The sequence below is a fragment of the Rhinolophus hipposideros genome (assembly GCF_964194185.1).
Source record: "Rhinolophus hipposideros genome assembly, chromosome: 1".
In the NCBI taxonomy this organism is placed as follows: Eukaryota; Metazoa; Chordata; class Mammalia; order Chiroptera; family Rhinolophidae; genus Rhinolophus; species Rhinolophus hipposideros.
In genome coordinates, this window is record NC_138047.1 from 9,849,975 (window position 1) to 9,870,906 (window position 20,932).

The 20,932-nt window shown below is 42.0% G+C and overlaps 1 protein-coding gene across 1 annotated transcript in view; it reads left to right on the top strand.

Annotated features, from left to right (window-relative positions):
- The first annotated feature begins 11,708 nt into the window (after positions 1–11,708).
- IL2RA (interleukin 2 receptor subunit alpha) overlaps positions 11,709–20,932 on the top strand; it is a 50,256-nt gene continuing 41,032 nt past the window's right edge. Inside the window, exon 1 of the mRNA XM_081048092.1 lies at positions 11,709–11,975. Coding sequence (XP_080904218.1) covers positions 11,912–11,975 — 64 coding nt within the window. The 5' untranslated portion in view covers positions 11,709–11,911. The remainder of the gene's footprint in view (positions 11,976–20,932) is intronic.

Below are 20,932 nucleotides of genomic sequence, written 5' to 3' on the forward strand. Positions count from 1 at the left end.
TTTCGTTTTGTTTCATTTCATTTTCTCAAGCTCTGAAACTAGAAGTTGCTGGAAAGAATTGTGGGGAAAGCTGTGAGTTTTTATGGAGGGGCAAAGTTGCTCAAAACCTAAATAAGAAAAATGTTATCCTCTTTCCTCCTTATCCTCCTTTGGTCCACACCCTCAGAAGAGAAGGCTACCCAGCTCTGTTTAACCAGCCCTTAAGGAGAGGCAAGTACAGACCCAAAGAGAACACGCTCTGCTCCTAAAAGAAAGAATCTTACATCAGCTGGCTAATTGCATCCAATTCTCTGGATTCACGGTTGAGAATATTGACCATCCTGTCTGCTGAAACGGAAGATGTGAGTACAATCAAACCCGTTACAACATATTGCGTCGTTATGGACTCAGATATACCCCAATTAAATGACTTCTCCTCAGGTGCAATTCCATGAAGAAAAAGCCTGATGAAAACCAGCTGAGGCTGATACCATATTAATCATGTGTCCCCAAACCAGAACTCTTAAAGGGTTCTCCATGCCATCATTCCTTCCACAGATACCTGCTGTGTGTTGATTACATGCAAGAAACTGCACGAGGCACTGGCCATCAAAAGGTGACTTAGAGGCAGTTCCTGCCTCTGAATACATGTAGAGTCTAGTTGGAATGATCAGTCATATCTCCAGAGACTTATAATACAGTTATAAATTTTAAAATGCCGAATGTGATGGAATAGTGGCATTGTTTAAGAGGTAGATAGACCTGAGATCTCAACATGACAGCACTCCTAAATAATTGTGTGAGTGTGGGCATTACACAACCACAACAAGACTCGAAGTCTTCATGTGTAAAATGGAAGTTGGGATAAAATAGTGCCCTCATGCAATTGTAGTGAGAAGTCAATGAGCTAATACATGAAATTCTTAGCGCAGTGCCTGCCATGTAGTATGTGTTTAATCAACGCTAGCGATTTTTATTGGCATTATTGAGATGCGGAGGAGAGAGGACACTTCCACATGGAGGGATAAGGTGAGGTTTCTTTTAGGAGGTGGCTTTCGAGCTGGATCTTAAAGGATGAGTTAGATTTGGACTTATGGGTTTGGCAGAGACAACCAAGAAAAGAGGAATTCATGTTGGGGGATCAGTGAATAGTTGATGATTTTGTTTGTTTGTTTTGTTGTTTTCTGTAGCAAAGACAGCATGAAGGAGAATAGTGGAGAATTCATGTTGACAAGATAGGCTAGGGCAGACTATGAAGGATCTTGAGTGCCAGGCTAAGGAATCGGGGCTTAATTTCAAGGACATTACGGATATTCTTAAGACTCTAAGTTTTGGATAAGGGAAGGGAAAAAATGACAGTGTTCTTCAGGAAGATTAAACTTGAAGCAATGCATAAGAATGATGGATGTGTGGGGAGATACATGTGAGTTGGGAAAGCCACCTGGAAAGCTAGGTAGATGTCTAGACAAAAAATGAACCAGGCATGCCTACACGCCATCTCCTGATACTTACAGCCCACAGAGATGGAGCCCCAGGACCTGCCTAGGCAGCCAGGGGTAATTGATCAGTGCTGGTTCAAAAGACAAAATTTATTAGTATCCATTCCTAAACTAGAGTCACAACGGAAGAGGTAGGGGAGCTTTTGCTGATATTCATCCAGCAAACACATCCTGCTCTCAAATAGAAAGTGGGAAAGGAATCTGCTTTTTGGACCAGCTCTGTGAGATCCACCAGGAGTAGTCCTCATAAGCTGCAACATGACAGCAAAGTCAATTTTCCCCTGTCAGAGACGGCGGTGTCTGTTTTTGATTCATCTGAGCCAACTCTTCTCTCCCAGTGTTTTAGAGGCGTGGCCGTTCCCACCCGTCAAGCAGCTCCTTGGGAGCAGACGTGTGAGTCGGGGAGAGTGATGTGATTCATCGTGGAGTTTGGTTTTCCACAGTGCCCTTGTGCCCCATGTAGCAAAGCTGGGTGGAAATGACAAGCTGGAGAAATTCAACTCAGTGTCACAATAACAGGATGCAGCTGTCCATTTCGTAGAATTAGCAGCGGCACACTCTCAGCCCCAGTGTGAGAGAAATAAGACTGCTTGCATAACACCAGTAGGCCAAAATCCCAAGTAGTAGTAGTACGCTTCTGTCAGTGATGGAAGGCATCAATCATGGCAGATAGCGTCCATCCGTCCACCACGGATGTGCACTGAAGACCTCCATCCTCCACTTCTCTTCATTGGTTGATTTGCAATTGGGGGGATTATCAATTTGACATATGGTTTGCAGCTAGTTGGGGACTTTTCTGTTCCCCACCCCCGTCATTAGATCGTGGCCTCTTGGAGAGCAGGAACCCTGTTTTTATTTGTCTTTGCATCTCCAGACCGTGGGCCGAAAGCCTTATTCCTTCATCGGTCCTCATTCAATTGAATTATATACTAAAGGACGCATCCAAGAGTGCATGAACTGGAAAGAAGGTAAATTATGTGACCTTAAATGGAGATTTCAGGCCCATATTTAAAAGCTATAGGTCAGAAAGGCCTGGGACACTACTGGTCTGGAAAAAGCTCTTACCGGACTACACATCAGCTATGTAAACGACAGGCTCTGAGCACCACCTCTGGTCATTACACTGCCACTCTCCAAGACAGCAACGAGTTCTCTTCTTTTGGATTGTGACTCTGAAAACACAGCTCGGCACATCATTCTGCTAAAGAAAGTAGAGTGTGAGATGAGAGAGCAAGGCTGCTTTTATGTGGTACAACTGGGTAAGGCAGGGCTGAGTGTTTAAAGGATCCATGCAAAACCCAGCCATCATTTCCCTTGTCAAGGGCCCATCTCTTTTCCTCATTGAGTAGACTGTGAGCACCCTCAGAGCAGGACATGTCTTAAGTTCTTAGATCTCCCCCATATCCTAGAGTAATGCCTCAATTGTAGGTGTTCAGTCAACATTTGTTGATGGATTACTTAACAGAAGTGAAATTCTTTTTCCAAGTTTCACCTTTCCCTTCCTTCAACTTCCCTGGTGATGATGCTAGTAAACAATGAAATGGTAAAGAAGACAGTAGCAGGGAAGAAAGAAACCACGTGATCCCTCTTCCTCGGTGCTGCCTACGAAGGTGGCAGCCATCTCCCGCTTGGCATCATGGCTGCCCTGAAGCCAAAGATCATCACAAAGAGGACCAGGAAGTTCACCTCGCACCAGTCAGACCGAGATGTCAAAAGTAAGTGTAACTGGCGGAAACCCAGAGGCACTGACAATAGGGTGCGCAAGGATTCAAGGGCCAGATCGTGATGCCCAATATTGGTTATGGGAGTAACAAGAAACAAAACATGTGCTGCTCAGAGGCTTTCAGGCGCTCCTGGTCCACAGCGTCAAGGAGCTTGAACTGCTGCTGATGGGCAACAAGTCTTGTGGTGCTAAGACTGTCACACGTCTCCTCAAAGAACCAGAAGAGCAGCCCAGCTGGCTATCGTCACCAATCCCAGTGCCAGCTGCACAGCGAAGGAAATGAGTAGACAGCTTGTGTGCACATTGTATTGGGTTAATAAAACCATAAAATTCTGCCAAAAAAAAAGGAAATCATGTGATTCCTGAGCTACATAGGCTTTCCTCTCTACCCGATTTCACAGAGAAAGCTGTGCTCAGCATTTTAACACACTCTCAAAGCTAATTCAATTCCTGAAGTCATGAACAAAGTCAAGATTTTGTGGAATGTTGGGGAAAAGGGTTAACACTGCAAAGCAAATTGCAAACTATTATCTTCCAATGATTTTGGAATATCTCTTTCAAGATCTTTGTTTTTTCCCCAAAGTTTCCCCTAGTTTTTCACTCTGTCCTAATCTCTTTTCGCTTAGTGCTACTTCTCCATGGGTCATCCAACATTTCTTTTTTTTTCTGTAGAGCAATTCTCCTCACTCTTGGCATCTCTAATGTGCATACTCATGCCCAACTTAACCATGTCTTGGAGACCTAGTGTGTTAATACCTGAAAACAGTAATAAGTGGATTCAACATGGAGCTCATCTTAGCAACCTTTAGTCTCCAGTTTGACACCCTCTTCATCGATCAGGAGTCAGCAAGCATGGTACCCCATCATCAAGTGGGACTCACCATCTCTCACTGTGTTCATCTCTTTCTTTCTTATCTCTTTTTCCTTAGCCCATCCTTTCTCCTTATTTTTTATTTCTGCATTCAATCATCATAATCCATTTCTTCTGTCTTCCTTTCATAGGAGAATCTGTGCCACTTGGGACTAGAGGCGTTATCAATATGACCATTGACAAGCTGTAATGATGAAAGTAGAAGATGGTGTTTGATTTCTCACTACCTCTTCCCCTTTTGCCTGCTACTCCTTTCCCCTTTTTTCCCCCATCGAGACTCTGATAAATAGAAACAGTTTCTGTTACAAGCTAACTATTCATTAGTGGAGTGTAGGGAGAGATTGGGGAACCAAGGTTTAGGACAATCTGGATGATAAATGCCAAAAATAAAGTTCCTGTCTCTAAGGACCATCCAATTGAGTGGGAATGAGAGAACAATCAAAGGTGAACAACTAACTCCTTTCTGTTAATGGTACCCCCTTTCTGCCATCCATCTAACCTCAGCCTCATGCACCTGGATTTAATCCTTTGTTGTCTTCTTCTATTTCTCCTGCTGCTCTCTTCATTTTGTTTACTAGCATCTTCACCAGGGAGTGTTCAAGGAAAGGAAAAGATGAAACTCCAATCAGTGAATTTTACCTCTGCCAAAGCTCACAAATTACATTCTCTATATACCAGGTGTTAAAAAACTGCATTTTTCCTCTGCAAGATATCGTATTCTGCCATCAGTCCTCCTTGCACTGCCATTTACATCACCTCATTCAGAGCCTTGCTATTTCATTCCTGGAGAGCCTCTCAGCATCTCTATGCATTCAATCTACCCTGCACTTTTCCTCTCTCCTGCACACTGTACCAGCTCAGGCTAATTATGATGTCAGTTGGATTATATCTTGCCTCTGTTTAGACATCTTCAGTGGCTAAAGTCCAAACATCTTATGCTGTCCTTCAAGTTTCACCCCGCTCTAAATCTACCTGACGTTTCACCCTTAGCTTCCACTCCCTGTATGCACAACTCCACTTCTGGTCGACCATAGACCATGCCTTGCTAACACAGTATCCACCTACCCAGGCTACCCACCCTTCAAGGACAGTTCCTAGACCTTTCCTGAGCATATCAATCTGGTAAACTTTTCTCTTTCACAATTTCTATTGCTCTCCTTATAATGATCATTAGTGTTTGTCAATTTTTACTGTTAGAAAATTGTCTCAAGCCAGAGAGAAGGCAGCTTGTGTTAGAAATTTGTTGTCAGATGTGAAGACCAGTTTCTTCTGGGAAGTACCAAGCATTCCTGATAATAGAATTGAGCAGCTTCCTGATAAACTTAGACTCAGCTTGTACAGCTGACCATCTGTCCTGGGAGGAACTTAGTTACCTTTACCCAAATGTTCCTTTCTTGAACCTAATCTATCAATGTTATCTAGCTACTCTTTCTTCCTAAGAAAAATACGTATCTACCAGGAAAGAAGTCTTTGAATTAGATTTCCTGGAAAGTACCTCCTTGTAGGAGGTTTGCAAGAAAACTTTGACATGTGCTCACAAATAATTTGTCTGAAATTACTTTAATATATGCTAGAAGCTGCTCAGTTCTATTATATTTTTATGCACATGTGTCTTAACAAATAGCATCTGGACACCCACATGTATTATGCACTGTGTTAGGTGATTTTAGTTCAAAAACATACTGGGTGTAGGCCTGCCCTCTGAAGCCCCATAGTTTGGCAGGGAGTATTTAATCTGTGCTTCTCAGACGCTTGGAGTTCAAAGTGCTCAATACTTCTTCTGAGACAGCCTGCCAACATACTGGGTATGTGCTGATGTACATTTTTTTTCCAAGGGAAGAAACCATAGAGTCCATTAGACCCTCAAAAGGGTTGTTAACCCCTCAAAAGATTAACCACCAGGCTAGAGGAAGAAAAGGCATATAAATAGTGAGTTACAATGTACTGTGTTATATGCTATGATAGAGTGAATATAAAGGATTGAAAAAGATCTCCTGGAGGAATTGATATTCAAGTGTCTTTCCTTCTCAACTATAAATTCATTAAGGGCAGCAGTTTATATATATATATATCAGTATAGATGTAAGATATAGATATGGATATACTGATATACATATAGTGCCAAAAAATGTATACACCTTCTAAGAAAGAAAAATTGTATTAAAATTGTAATAAAATATACCGATGATAAAAGATGAATACAAGTCACGTTTGACTTCTGCAATTGCAGGAGGGGTTTAAAGTGGTTACCATCAGCATCCAGATGCTTCTCATTGTGGTGAACGACTGCTTGAGCAACGTTGACCAGTGTCCACTTGTATTCATTTTATTTTTCAGCATCCCTGGTATAATATATCTATAATAATTATATATTATATAATATATATATCACATAAATATTCAGTAATATATATATACCATATATATATATATATATATATATATTCAGTATAAGATTTTATACAGTTCAGGACAAAATAGATGTACTTTCCTCTCCTCTCCGTCCGTCTTGTCTCCACATAACACAGTCAAATACCAACTAGAAAGATCAAGAGCAATGAGGACTGAGAACTGAGACTGAAAGTTCAGCTCAGTGCAAACTGTAAAAGTCAACTAAGTTATTTGTTTTACATTAGTCCATCTTAGTACCAAGAATTGATCCTCTATTTTTGTCAGAAAAATGGGGGGGGGGCTTTGTGATATGGTATTTAAATTTTTTTCATTAATATAAATATTTTATAATTATAATCAATTAAATATTAAAGTTATTTGTTCTGCTTTAGGACCGAATTGTTCAGAACTGGAAGGAGAAGAGGAAGGCTCTACCACTAGCCCAGGTGTTGCTTAGCTCCTTGAATGTCAGGCGTATCTTGGCTCAAATATGAACATAATTTTTACGGGAAACTTAAAAATAGTATTTGGAAGAAACCTTGAACAACAATTGTGAAGCAATTGAATCACTTAGCTACATTTATTGATTAAAGCAAAATGGCAGAACGCTTATATTTTGTAAAGATAGGGTAAAACATTTTTTATTAGAAGCTCAAAAAAATGGTGGGTTTTTTCCATTTATGATGCATCGGACTGAAGTATTATATTATTATGGCTGTATTATGTGATTGAGATTTGTTGAGCCATTCCTTAGCGAGCCTGTTCTTCCATGGGAGATCACTGATCCAGGAACATATGATGTTTCATCTGTCCACTAAGACTAATTATACTAGTTAGGGTAAGCCAAGCTGCTGTAACAAAAGACCAAACAATAATGTGGCTTAACATGCAAAACAGTTTACTGTTTTCTCACACAGCAATTTGAGGTACAGTTTCCAGGTCATAGGTAGCTGTGCTCCAGAAATTCAGGAACGCAGGCAGGCATGTTGCTACCATTTTCAACACCCAGCTTCTAAGAGTCCCTTCATCATAGCACTCCAGCCATCAGGAAAGAAGAAATGCCAGGGTTTCCAGCTAAACAAATGAGGCAGAAGAGCTAAACATCACTTCCATTTTTTAACATTTCTTGGCAAGACCGTCATCACAGAACCACACTTAGCTACGGGAGGCTGGGGAATGTATTCTGTTCCTTTGCCCAAGAAGAAGGGAAGAACGACTTTTTTTGGTGGACTACTCGCAATCTCAATCACACCATCATAGGTGGTTGTTGGTTTGTCGGTCTCTGGTCTCTGTCACATAACTTGAGTTTTCATTTCATCACGTGTTTATGATCATTATTCAGTTTAATGAATACCCAATATTTACATCATACAATCATGTTGACTTCGCTGTGTGACTAAAAGACTTTTATATGGTGTTTCAACCGGGACGGATGTAAATGAGCAACGAGTCCTAACATTCAAAGAAAATAATGAAAAAAATCCAACCTGAAGTTTCTTACAAATGGAGACGTGAGCTTCCCATGGTAAATCAACTGGTAATTATTTGGAGCAGTGTGCAATTTCTATGTTCCTCCTGTTTCCCCAATATACCAGTGCAGGATAGGACGTAAGAATTGTCAAATGTGGCCTCTGATATGGGGCTCTAACTTAGCAACACTATTCATAAAAATTATAGTTGTTTGCTTAAAAAGACCCTCCAAAATCACTATTTTCATTTTAATGACTTGTATGTAGGTTTTAATAATAAAAATGTAAAATAAAATATTTACTCTATTTTGCTAATATTTTGTTACTTTGTTACTAATAAAATAAAATGGATTTGACTCTTCTAACTATTATGAGGAGGGGTTGGAGGAAGTTCTATTCTAAAGCAAAAAAAATTATGATTCAAATTTTGATTGTTTTATATAGCAATGAATTAATCTGTGAGATAAATTTTTGCTGTCTACTTTAATCCATAAGTATACCTTATGAGTTCTGGTTAATATTTCTTTGATCCTCAAAAAATTTGTAAATACATAACACTAAATTTAATTTTAGTTTAACTTCATAGAAGAAAAAGAAACTGATATAAAACTGAAGATATTAATGAACTTTAGGTAATTACTACTTTCCAACAAGAAATATTAACTCCTAAGATGTTCTAGAGTTTTGAAAGGCTTGGAGGTCATTATGGCTTTGTTTGCTTCTTTAGTACATATGTGCTCATTCTCTAAGGTTGTCTGGATTTCACATTTTGGCCTCATTTTCCTTTTACTGCCTTACTCTTGAATAGTGGCCACGAGCCTTCCTCTTCCCCTTCCATTTCTAAACAATTCAGTCCTAAAGCTAGGGAGGCAACTGTGGTGTCAGTAGAAGGTGACACAGTAATCCAGAGTGGGGGTCACAGCCCAAGGGGTGAGAAGGGTGTCTCCATGGGGAGAAGATCTAGAATGGGGAGTCAGGGTCCAAACAGAGTGGAACAGGGGAACCCACAGGGAGCAGTCCAGTGGAGGAAGTCAGAATTTGATCAGGTTGAAATGGGGTCCACAAAGACAGGCAGATACACAAGGGCTATCTAAGTCCAAGTGGAGTGGGGACGGGGTTCACACATGGAGCTGATAGCAAGGGGTGTCAGAACCAAGCAAGTGGAGGGGGTCATCCCCAAGGCACATGACCCAGCATGAGCTTGCAATACCCAAGCAGGGTCAGAATGACATCCATGGGAGCATGGGAGCTAGCTTGGTGAGGGGTGTCAGAGCCTGACCAGGATGAGGAGGCCATTTCCTCAGAGTCCGGGGGTTGGCTCAGAATGGGGATTCATAACCTGTGCAGGGAGAAGAGGGTGCCCTGTGAGGAAGGGGGTGGAGGGAGAGATGAAAGACTGGGCACATACAAGGGGACTGGTAAAAAAGTAAACAGGCTAGAATTAATGGAAAGCAAATCTCCCACGGTCAGGGAAGGGAGTTACAAATACAGGAAAAGACAAAATGAGATTTTAGCCCTGTGGTGTTAGGTTGGAATTGGGATGTTGGGATGGATGAGTGTAAACCTGTGGTTTTCTATATGTGTAGGTGGACATAGAAATATAGATACAGAGGTGTGTGTGTGTGTGCGTGTGCACATGCACGCACACACACACACACACACACACACACACACATTTATTCCCTAGCTCTGTCCGTTGGGAGAGCCTGGAAATAGTGCCAGCACAATAGCAAAGAGCACATCGTGGTTTCTAAGACTATTTTCCTCCAAAGGAATTGGGGCTTTTGGGCTACATGGCTGATTCCAGGGATTGGACAGAGAAAGAACAACATGAGTCAGGAAAATATTTTTATGCCCCCAAAGCAAGGAGGTACTCAAGAGAATGATGAGGACATATCAAAAGGACTCAGAAGCCAGCCTGAATGGATTCCCAATGGAAACATAGGAGACAATCTGGGCATTGAAGTAAATGACAATAATAGATTAGAACTCATTGAATAAAACAGAAAATCATGAGTCCATATAGATACAAGTCAATGAATAAATTGCAAGTTTGATATGTAATGGGATATTAACATCGTATCACAACACATTTATTAGAAAGAGGAAAACAGTGACTTTGAAGTAGGAGCACCTTGAAAATGCCACTTTAATCAAGTGATCGAACTGAATGATATCCGTAATGGTATAAAAGGGTACAATAGTAAGAACACAGCATCACTTCTGTTGTTCCTGCCAAAGATGCAAACCCTGAATCTAATTATGAGGAAACAATAAAGAAATCCAAACTGAGGGATAATCTACAAAATAATTCGCCTGTATTCCTCAAAGGTGTCAGGTCATGAAATAAAAAAAAGACAAAGGACCTGCCAAGACACATGACAACTGCATGGAACAAGGGGTCCTGAACAGGATCCTTTTGCTGTGAAGGGCACTGATGACACAACTAGAGAAACTTGGGTCTGAGGATTGAACAGTGGGAATGTGTCAATGTCATGTCCGGATGTTGACGATTGTAGTAATGTTGGAGAAAGTCCTTGTGCATAGGAAATAAGAAACCTCCTGTTGGCAACTATTCTTAAATGGTTTGAAGGAAAAGTTAGTTGTACTGTACTTCCAATTTTTCTGTAAGTTTGTTTCAAAAGTATATGATGCTAACCATAGCTAGCAAACTCTCCAACTTACTAACTAGAACGGACCCTCAGGACAACAGGAATTGCCGCACTCCTCCGTACAGCCGAAAATGTTTCTAGAAATGAGGTCAAGCTTGTCTGGGATCTTAAAAGACAATCTTTTCACATTTGGATAAACATCCCACTCTGATGTTTTTCTCAGCAAAATTCTGGTACTTGGCATGGAAACCATTCTTAGTTCATTTGTAGAATTCCAAGGTCTCCTCAGAGTTAGTTGACTTTCTGAGAGAATGTCGGGGGTAGAGAGAATACAATGGGAACCATGAACTGCTTTGGCTTGTCCAGATGGTCTTCCTTTTGTCAACATCTTTGCTTTCATTCTAATATTTTTAAATTATTATTTTTCTATAACAAGATGATTATAGAATGGACATGAGTTTCTAAATAGCAGAAAGGCCAACCATTTTGTGAAAATCAGAAGATAGCTCTCTGAGAATTCAACACAGAAGCAAAATTTAATTTTCCCAAACAAAAAGCCCAAAGTTTAAAACCAAAGCCCACCTTTTAGTATGATATTTTAAAAGAAAGACAAATCTGGAGGCAACATATCTTGCAAAACAACAACTCACATTCAGCAACTCAGGACATCCTGGTAAAATGACTATGGCTAGTACCAATTGTCAATCTTGGGAGATTATTCACGAATTCTGGGTATGGAGCAGTCTGCTGCTTTCTCTTCAAATAACTGAATATTGGAGACACCATCTTGACACTCACTAGATTTTATAAAGGGATTGCGGGTCAGACAGCTGGAGGAAACTGCCGTGTATGGTTGAGGCTGCCCCACTTGTGTGGCCCCTGCTGACTCCTCAGGGAGCTGCCAGTCTGGGGGAGGACCTCAGTTTCATGGTGACGTCCGTTTAAACGCTAGATAAGACCACTGCCAAGAAGTGCTTGCTCACCTTCCTTCAACAGCAGGGGATCTCCCTTTCCTGTTCTGGGCAAAGCTGAAGAAAGTACGGAGTCCAATCCTCACCCACTCCAGCCCACACCTTTCAGCAATTAAACTTGAGAAAAACCTCGTTAAAACCACTTCCTATACATGAGACAAAAGAAGAAACTACCAGGTACAATTTCCTGGCTGAATAAAGCTTTTAGAAAGCAAGTCCTGAGTATCACAGAGACTGGAGGGACCAGCGGGGACGACAACCCGAATGGATGGATCGTTTCATCCCATCCTTGCAGCACAATGCTAACAAGAGGCTGACAGGAAACCCAGCACTCTGAAGAGAAAGACCTTCTCTTCACTGCCCCTGAGTAGGCAGCCTATTCCAGGTGCCAGGAAGATGGAGCTGAGCTTACTGATGTGGAGATTCTTCACACTCTTTTTGGTAACTGACTGCCTGGAAGGTAAGGGGTCACGGGTGCCCTCAGAGTCTTGGGAAGGCTAACAGATGTCACCTCTCCCCAGCCACAGAATCACAGAGGGCACTTCAATAGAAGGTGCAGAGCAGGAGGTTGAATCCTGGGTTCTACCTCTTGTCCATGACCCGCCAGGGCCCCCTTTTATGCCTCAACTGTGCCCAGTCTATACAGAGAGCTTGGAATGGTGGGTTCTCCTGTCACTCAAAGTCTTTGACAGTTAATTCTGGGAAGAATAGAGTAGCGTGACATTTGAACGTTAACAGGATACTAACGAACAGATTCCTCAAGAAATTTTCTTTTATTTTCTAATGGATTTAGTTTTCTACTGTACCTACCAGCTGTTAAGATAATACTAAAAATCTGCTGGGAATCTTTCTAAGACCAGGTACATGTGCCTGAGATGAAAGCAACTCATATACGAAACATTGGGATAATTAAAGATCTCAGAAAAGTTTACCTTCAAAGATGTATACTTTGGTTTTTACTGCCTCAGCGAATAATAACTAGGATGCTTCTTATATGTGCAACTTTATAGAAATTTTGGAAATATAAGCACGCTGACTTTCAGAACACTACTTTTTCTTATGTTCTTATTTGTATATATGCATGTCCTAGATGTATATGTATGTGATATTTATATATATGCAAATTTTGAGTTTCATTCATCCTTTCAAATGGGTTTTGTCACAATTTTTTTTTTTTTTAAGAAATAAGAAACCACCAACTTCTACCTCAAACCACCCTTCCTAATTGAGTGTGAATTTTCTAATGACTTCTTCTCTTGCTTACCCAGGAAGACAGATAAGATAGCAAAGCCTATAATGTCATATCCTTAATTGTAGTATATAGTAATGCTAACTGGCCACAGAAAGATACGTTAAAAAGTGAAACACGATGATGCGCATAAGGAGACATTTTACCTGTTTGGGAGAAGTGGCAAAGTTGTGTTGGGCTGTGCAGTGAAGCAGGTGTAGGAATTTCTTCATTTTGGAACTAACCTGGGCATGATTTTATATGATTATAAGAAAGCTTATAATGTGATTTCTGTTTCAGCATGGTCTTTGCCAAGTGGGAGGTCAGTCCAAGCCAGGCCAGAGACATCTGTACAATTAATCATGCCTTCTCTCTGGGAAACACATTTCAAGTAAACTCGTGTTATCGCTAGCAAGTGGTGACTTATCTGAGGATATGAATGGTCTTGATGTCAGTGGGGGCAAGTGGAAGTATTATGAGGACTCTTCCATTCACTCCAAAAATCTATCCAATATCTCTCTGGCCCTTTTCAGCACTGTAGGAAATACAAAAATGAATAAGACAGTCTCGATCCTTAGGAGACTTATAGCTAGTAAGAGGAAGAAAGGCATAGATATAACAACAATAATACAAGTCAGAATGTGGTAAGATCTATGGGAACACGAGGCTATCATAGAAAGCTTCATGAAGGTGCCATGCAAGAAGAGGCCCAAGGGACTAGTAAATTTTCATAAGTGGAGATTCCAGATTGAGAGGATCTTATGAGCAAAGACATAGAAAAGCATTAGGGAACAGCAAGTGGCCTGCTGTGGCCCCCAGCAGTGGATGGGGATATGAGGATATAGGCCATTAAGACTGGAAAGGTAGGATGAGGTCAAATGAATGATCAAAGGCCTTGGATAACAAGTTAAAATTTTTTCACTTCATTCGGTAATCAATAAAAGACAATCAGAAAATAAAAATTCCAATTTGTTTACAAGTCCAGAGTACTTTTGATATGCCGGATATATGTCTTATTTTAATATTCACAGTGGCTTTGCTATGTGGATGTCACAAACCCACTAGACAGGGAAGAACCCAAAACTCAGAAGTCACACAGGCAGTAACAGAGCAGGGGCTCAAACTCAGGTCTCAGGGCTTGTGCCTTGCTGTTCCTTTCCCTGCAGATGGGGCAGAGCTCTATGGGAGCGCCCTAGCTCACGGTGGAGATGGCTTAGGTGTACACACAGCTGTCTTGACGATCTTGAAACAGTCCAAGCCAGAGGCCAGTGAGGATTGGCGGTCAAAGAGAATGCAATGTGCTGAGTGTCTGGGATCAACATACAGTTTAGGAACTACTCCAGAGTAAGAAATAATTCTCGTCTCAGACTTTTTCCTCCAAGAATCCAGTCTTAAAACACACGAGTCTTTTTGTTCCTCAGGGGTGAGAGGTCTCTAACGAAATGAAACAGACTGTCAACAAATGCAATTTCTAGCTGATTCATAAGGCAGATTTTCATTCTGAAAATTTCCAAAGCCACGATTTTAAAATTGTGCTGGGTTACAGGGGATGTATTAATCAACTTGGGTATTTTTAGTCTCTATATTACTAGGTTCTGAGATGTGATTCAAAAGATAATTCTCCTCATGCTGCCAACAAGGCACGTTATTGAAGGCACCTTTCTCAGAATTGTGGAAATTCTGAGAGTTTATCTATGCCTTGATCATCTTTCTTTCATTCTAGGAATTCTATGATCAAATCTTCATCCTCTAGACTAAAAAAAAACAAACAAAATAAAACCAAAACAAAGAAAAACAAAGTGCGGAAACCCATTAAGATGATATTTTGGTCTAATTATCCCTTCTTGTAAAGACTACTGCCCACAGTGGAATTTCCCGTCTTCACATTTGTCATTAAAACACAAAAAGTTTAACTCTTCACATTTCATCATTCAATTTCTCTAGACCCCAAAATGTTATTAACACAAGGTAACAATGTAAGCTTGCTCATCTTTAAGACATACCTTGGAGAGACAGGACTGTGATAAGCAGAGGGAGCATTGCATAAAACAGTCGCTACTTTCTTTATAACCACATGTCTTAAATAGGCAGTGCTGCCTATGCCCTGTATATATGCTTCATTTTAGATATGAGGAAACCGAGGCACGGAAGCATTGACTTCAGTAATGGTCAGTTAGAGATGGCAGTAAAGAACTGTGGATGAGCTCTACAACCCCATCATTTGACCCCACTCATCTCAAAGAGAAGCACTCTTAGACTTTGTTGGCTAAAGCCTTGGGTAGTCTGGATACTTTTGTGTAATTTCTTGTTGAAGTCATTCCTATAATAAGTAGACTCTAGACTTACCCTTAAGTCAGACTTTCCCTCAACATGTGGCCATTCAAGTTAATTTCAAGTTCATCAGTAGAAACTTTAAAACTGAACAGTTCCCTGAGGAAGTGAGACCTGTCACCTGAGGTCAGTGGAAAGAAGAATTAGGGGAAAATTGAACTTTGCAGGGATAGAAAGCCAAGGCACCTCCTAACGAACATTGTTGGAGGACTCAAGAGAAGACATGTGATGGGCATGGCTTTTGACAAGTTTCTATACCTCCCTGGGTTTCTCTCTGTAAAATGAGACGGCTGAGAGAGATCATTTTGAGACCCCCCCCCCCTTCTAGTTTTATCACTCGATGTCAAGAATTCTGGTAAGGATTCTTGTAAGAATTCTGGTAAGGATTCTAAAATCAGCTTTGCTTAAAAGGCATTTTCAAGTCGGGGAACTTTGGGATGAAAAAGTTTCCAAACTGAAGACATACACAACAGGGTCGGGTTTAAGAGAACTTTGAGTGTTAAAGTACCAGAATTGACATCTCATTGTAGGTTATTTCCCACTCTCTCCGCTGCCCTCAAGCGTGAATTGTTGCAGTTGTGAGAATCAAGGCAAAAAACACCACTAACTGTTGGTGAGGCCGTTTGCTTGTCTGCTTATTTAAGGAATTGTTGCCTGAAACCATTTCCTTGTTTCTCACAGGAGAGAAACTTCCATGAGTGGGAACCTGTTTTTCTCCTCTTTATCCCAGAGCATTCTCTGTGAGAAAAGGAAAGACTATCTTATATCTGAATTCAACTGATCGTTTCCAAAAGTTCTATGACTTTCATCCCTGAAAATGTTCTGATAGAGGCTGTCTGTCCATCCCTGAGGGATGACATAGAGGGGTGCATATGCTGGCTGGGAAAATGAACTGGGTGGCATTCTGGCTCTTTCCAACCTATCCATTCTGGTTCTCTTCTGCCGCCTTCCAGCCTCTAGTTTTTACTTCCTCTCCCAGGAAATGAAATTAGGGATATGTGGTTTTCATACTGTTCAAATCCAAAAGCACCCAGATCACATATAAGTGTGGATTTGTGGCTTAAATCCACTGTCTGCCCCCCAACCCCAAATTTGGGGCAGCAGTGAGAAACATGAAAGAAAGGAGAATTTGTGTGGGAAGGTGACTGAGGCTGGGGGAGGGGAAGCCACTGAAAAGGTAACATTTGAACCCTGGGAAGACCTCTGATTATATTATTTGATATCGTAACACCTATAGTCATGAACAGAGAGAATGAGACACAGGAAGTTACCCTTCCCAGTAAGGGAGCTGTAATTTGCTTGGCAAGGGCAACCTTGCTAGAGAAGAGAGCAAGAAAAAGGGTACCAAGGACAAACCAAGGACACCAGGCAAGCAAGGAAAGTGGTAAAGCCAGGATTGGAATCCAGACCTCTTAAATTCCAGTCCAATATTCCCTGAATGTCTTTACATTGACTCTCAGTGATATGTACCCATCCATCCACTCATGTATCAGGATTACCAAAATGAGAAAGGTTACTGTCCTTGCCCTCAAACCACTTTTGGCTTAACAACAGAGATGAAACATCTGCTGAGCAGTTCTTATCTTGAAGACTGACAAGGGAAGCCAACAGGGTTTGCCAATGAGTCAACAACCCATCACTGAATCCCCACAGCAGGCCTTCGAATAAGTCACCCTTTTAGGGGAAAAGAGTAATATAATTGTCCCTAGGTATTTTAGGTATTTTCCACTCTAAGATTACTCAGACAGTTTTTGGCTATTTGACTTCTTTTAGGTTACTCTGGGATTTGCTTCCACAAGGAAACACAAGTCCCACCAGGAAATGTATTTAGAGTGGTGGTTCCCAGCACCAACTATACATTAAGTATACATGTGGGATGCTTTAACACAGGGTGTCCAAGCCCCACCCTAGACTAATTAAGACCAATTAGTCTTAATTAGTTCAGATTCTCTGGGGATGCGAATTGGACATATATGTATATATATATACATATAAATATATATATTTATTTTTATATATGCACGTGTGTGTGTGTTGAGCAAAAGGAGGCCCCAAGGGCTAGCGATTATCTGATTTAAAAAACAAACAAAAAACCACAAATATTTTTGCTCATAGAAAAAGCACCTGAGCGGTCCTCATCTCACTTGAATCCTCTAGTGTCTACACGCAGCAGTGGGGCCTGGTAGACTTCATTCACACAATAGATCACTGGATCAGTGTCACCAGGGCCACATGCCACCTCTGGGTAACAGTCAGGAAGTCCAAGGTTTTATTTCCCCCCATCCAAATTTGCCCCTGACCCAACCCCAGCTAACCAGCATGACAGGGACTAGAATCCTGGGGCTCCCTCCTGACAGCTCACGCCTATACCCCCATCACCCACCAAATTCATGGGGCTTTTGATCAGCAGCTCTGCCTGCAGCCCAGCGCCAGGCATCCTGCCTATAGGAGAATTACAGGCGGGAGAAAACTCTAAGGCATCCAAGTGTAGGTGGCATGGGTGGGGGTGACCAGAAGGTCACCACGCTGGGAGGAGAATGAAGGGAAGGAGTGAGGTGCTGATCACCTGTGGATCAGAGGCTGTGCCTCTGGCCAGGCCTGCCCCACGTGGAAGGAGAGGGTCAGGTTAGTCAGACGTGCTTTCTAGGCTGCTTTCTCCCTTTCCAAGGCGTCCTCACACCCTTGTTCCAGATGCACTGAAAGAATAGGCTGGTGTCAGAGCAGGAGCGGTTCCCCCACCAAGCAGAGTACTTCCCCCACCAAAAAAAGAAGAAAAAGCAGCATGTTTCTAAAGAATGAAAAGGACATTCCATGGAGGGAATTCGTTCCTTTACACTAAAGATCATGGAACATTGACTAGTTTCTGGTAGGCCCGATCGCGCATAGTGACAGAGAAAAGTGAGCTGGACAGAGAGGCTGTAAACTGGAAAACAGATGGCTGATTAAGGCAAGCCCTGCATGAGTACTGATATCAATACTGGATTTTTCCTTTCAGCCTTATTTGCTGTCAGCCTGTTCCAAGAAACGTTTTAAATTGTAATGATAATAACATGAGCGAACATTGATAGCCTATATCTTTCAGGTATTATGTGAAAACATAGTGATAGGTCAGTTGGTCCTCAAAAGGAGGCAGGCCTGCTTAATATCCCCATTGTATACCTGGCAAACTGAGCCTCACGGAGGTTAAACGAGTTGCCGAATGGAACACAACTAGGATTTGAGCCAGGCAGTCTCATTCCAGAGCCTGCTTTCTTTACTGTTTTCCTAAACTGCTGCTAAAGGTCAAAGATACATGCTGTGTTAATAAAGAGATTTATTTTTACTTTTTAAAAAATTAAGTATGTGTTGGGCTATGTTCCACTGCACCTGTGGCCATGCATAAATTAGCGTCCCTGTGCCTGTAGACTCCAGACCCTGACACCACGGAGGCGTCCCTTACTCTATTTGAGGGGCTGACCGCTTAAGGCCCACTGCGTCCTCGGAGTTTTACATTCTCTGACTTTTGCTGTTCCCTTCCAGTGCTCCTCCTACCCACCCCGCAAGAGCAGTTTGGGATGTCTTTCTTGCATTTGTGCTTCAAAGAAAGCACTTCAGTCGGGTTAAGTCTGGCCCAGCCGCCCACAAAACAGAGGAAATTCTGAGCACCTTCTGGCATGAGTCAACCGCACCGTGTTCAGGAATTGCCATCTCTGCCCACGGAATCACCCACTCTTTTCTGTTTGGGACCGAAATAGATACCTCCTTCAGAAACCTCGCTGCTTTCTGTACTCTCCGCAATAAAAAACAAAGGCACGGCTAGGTGGGTGCCAATAAGGCAACATGGGGGAGTTTCCTCTGCTGTGAAGGTTTTCAGAGTGAAAACATTGCTGCCAAGGTAGAATCAACAGACAGGACCGGTAGGAGAGGTGGAAGAGGGAAGCCATAGGGTGGTGGGGACAGTCTTGACGGTGGCAGGACTTCCGATGATTTGTTCATTGCTTTGTTTATTCATTCACTCAGCAAATATGTATTGAGCAACTACGTGTCAGGTATAGGGTTAGAGATGAATGCAACCCAGTCCTGGGTCTCCTGGAGCTCATTATGGGGCAGGAGAGAACGACACTGCACAGATAACTAATCATGACACAAGATCTAAGGCACAAATGTAAAGAAAGAGTGAATGGAACACACAGATAGATGTTCACTCACCATATTTAAACATGTTGCCAGTTCCAACATCTTAGGTCAACAACTGCCTCCTGTTTATGCCAGCATTTGGGACAGAAAGGAAGGCCAAGGGCCTATTAATTACTACAATTATTAAAAACAAAGACCACTAATTTTGAATTTGGAATCAGATAGACAGAGGATGTGCAGAAGCTTTCTTTGGCTCCAGAAATTCCTTTCCAGGAAAACAGGAACATTTTGTGTGGGAGTAGTTACAGTCCTTTAAGAACAAACTGTGGGATTGTACCCACAACTCCAAGCGCATAGTTCCGAAGCGCTGTTCACAGACTGCGCTGACCAACTGCCAGGGCCCGGGCTGAGTGCGGACCATTTCCCCATCCTAACGCCCAGGAAGAACATTCCTCTCCAAGGAAGGAATGAAAGGAACCTAATCAGTCCGGTTTATGTTATTATGTACTTAAAAACAAAGCAACAGCGTTTCTTTAAACAAAAAAAAAAGTTTTTTGTTTCATGAAGTTAGCTCTTTGGGGCAAACTGGCCTATCTCCTCAGCAAAGATCAGTTTATGATGTTACCAAGTAAAGGGCAAAGGAATCATTTCTAAGAGGTTTGCTTGAAGTCCCCCAAACGTAAGTTGACGTCAGCTTCTTCCTGTCTCAGAGCTCTGTGAGTTTTCTGGAAGTTTTCTGGGGGGATGACTTCACACGAGGTTGAGCCTCTGACATCTTTCCTGACCCTCACCCCAGCTGTCTCGGCTTCCCCTGCTCACGAAACTGAGCAGAGCCTTCAACCCCAGCTGAGCACCTGTGTGGTATCTATTTCCGGTCCCTTGGGTAGTGACACCTCTGTTCAGAGCTGATTTAGAATAAAAGGATCTTTGTAAAAAGAAAACTCTTTATTTTAAGTGGAAAGCAAAACAAACAACTACAAAAGCAAAACAAAAAAACCCCTAAACCTTTGTAAAATAAAAGGGCAGTTTCCTCAGACATCCTGCTAACACCCAGGAGAGCACAGAGACCGCAAAGCGTTAGCATTTCAGCTCTCCGTGCTCAATCGTTTTGTCATTTATTTCACTTTTGGCTTGCACTGCCTTTCACCCACTGGGCCATGAATTTCACTTTCCCTCTCCCAGGATTTCTTGAGTTTTGCTCCTCTTGGCCTCAGTTTGCCATGGGCTAGTGCAGGAGAAACTTCGAGTCAGAGCAGGCCAGGCCACCTGAGCATACTACCTTCCTCCTCCTCGTGTGATAGTCATTGAGGCTCCAGAGCCTTTTCGTGGGCTAGCCAGTCACCAAGCTGCATACTCTGCATCTATTGTCTCACAGAATCCTCACTACAACCCTCTGAGATGGGTACCATTAGTATCATTTCCATTTAACAGATGAGAAAATTGAGGTCACAAGGCAGTAATTCGTATGCCCAAGAAAGTGGTGGAGTTGGGCCATCTGCTCCATCCTTGCACAAGGAAAGCAAGCTCTCAGCAGGTGTCGTCACTTCCCATGGGCTTCTTAGCCAGCCTTCAGTCTCTCACTTGAAGTCATACCTTGATCCATCTTCAAATTAATCTCCCGGAAAGCAAATTTCATGATGACTTTTCCCTGATCAAAGATCTCAAATCATGTCCCACTGCCTACGGGATGCATTTCCTCTGCCTGGCATCTAATACTCTAACCTAGATGTCTGCATGTCCCC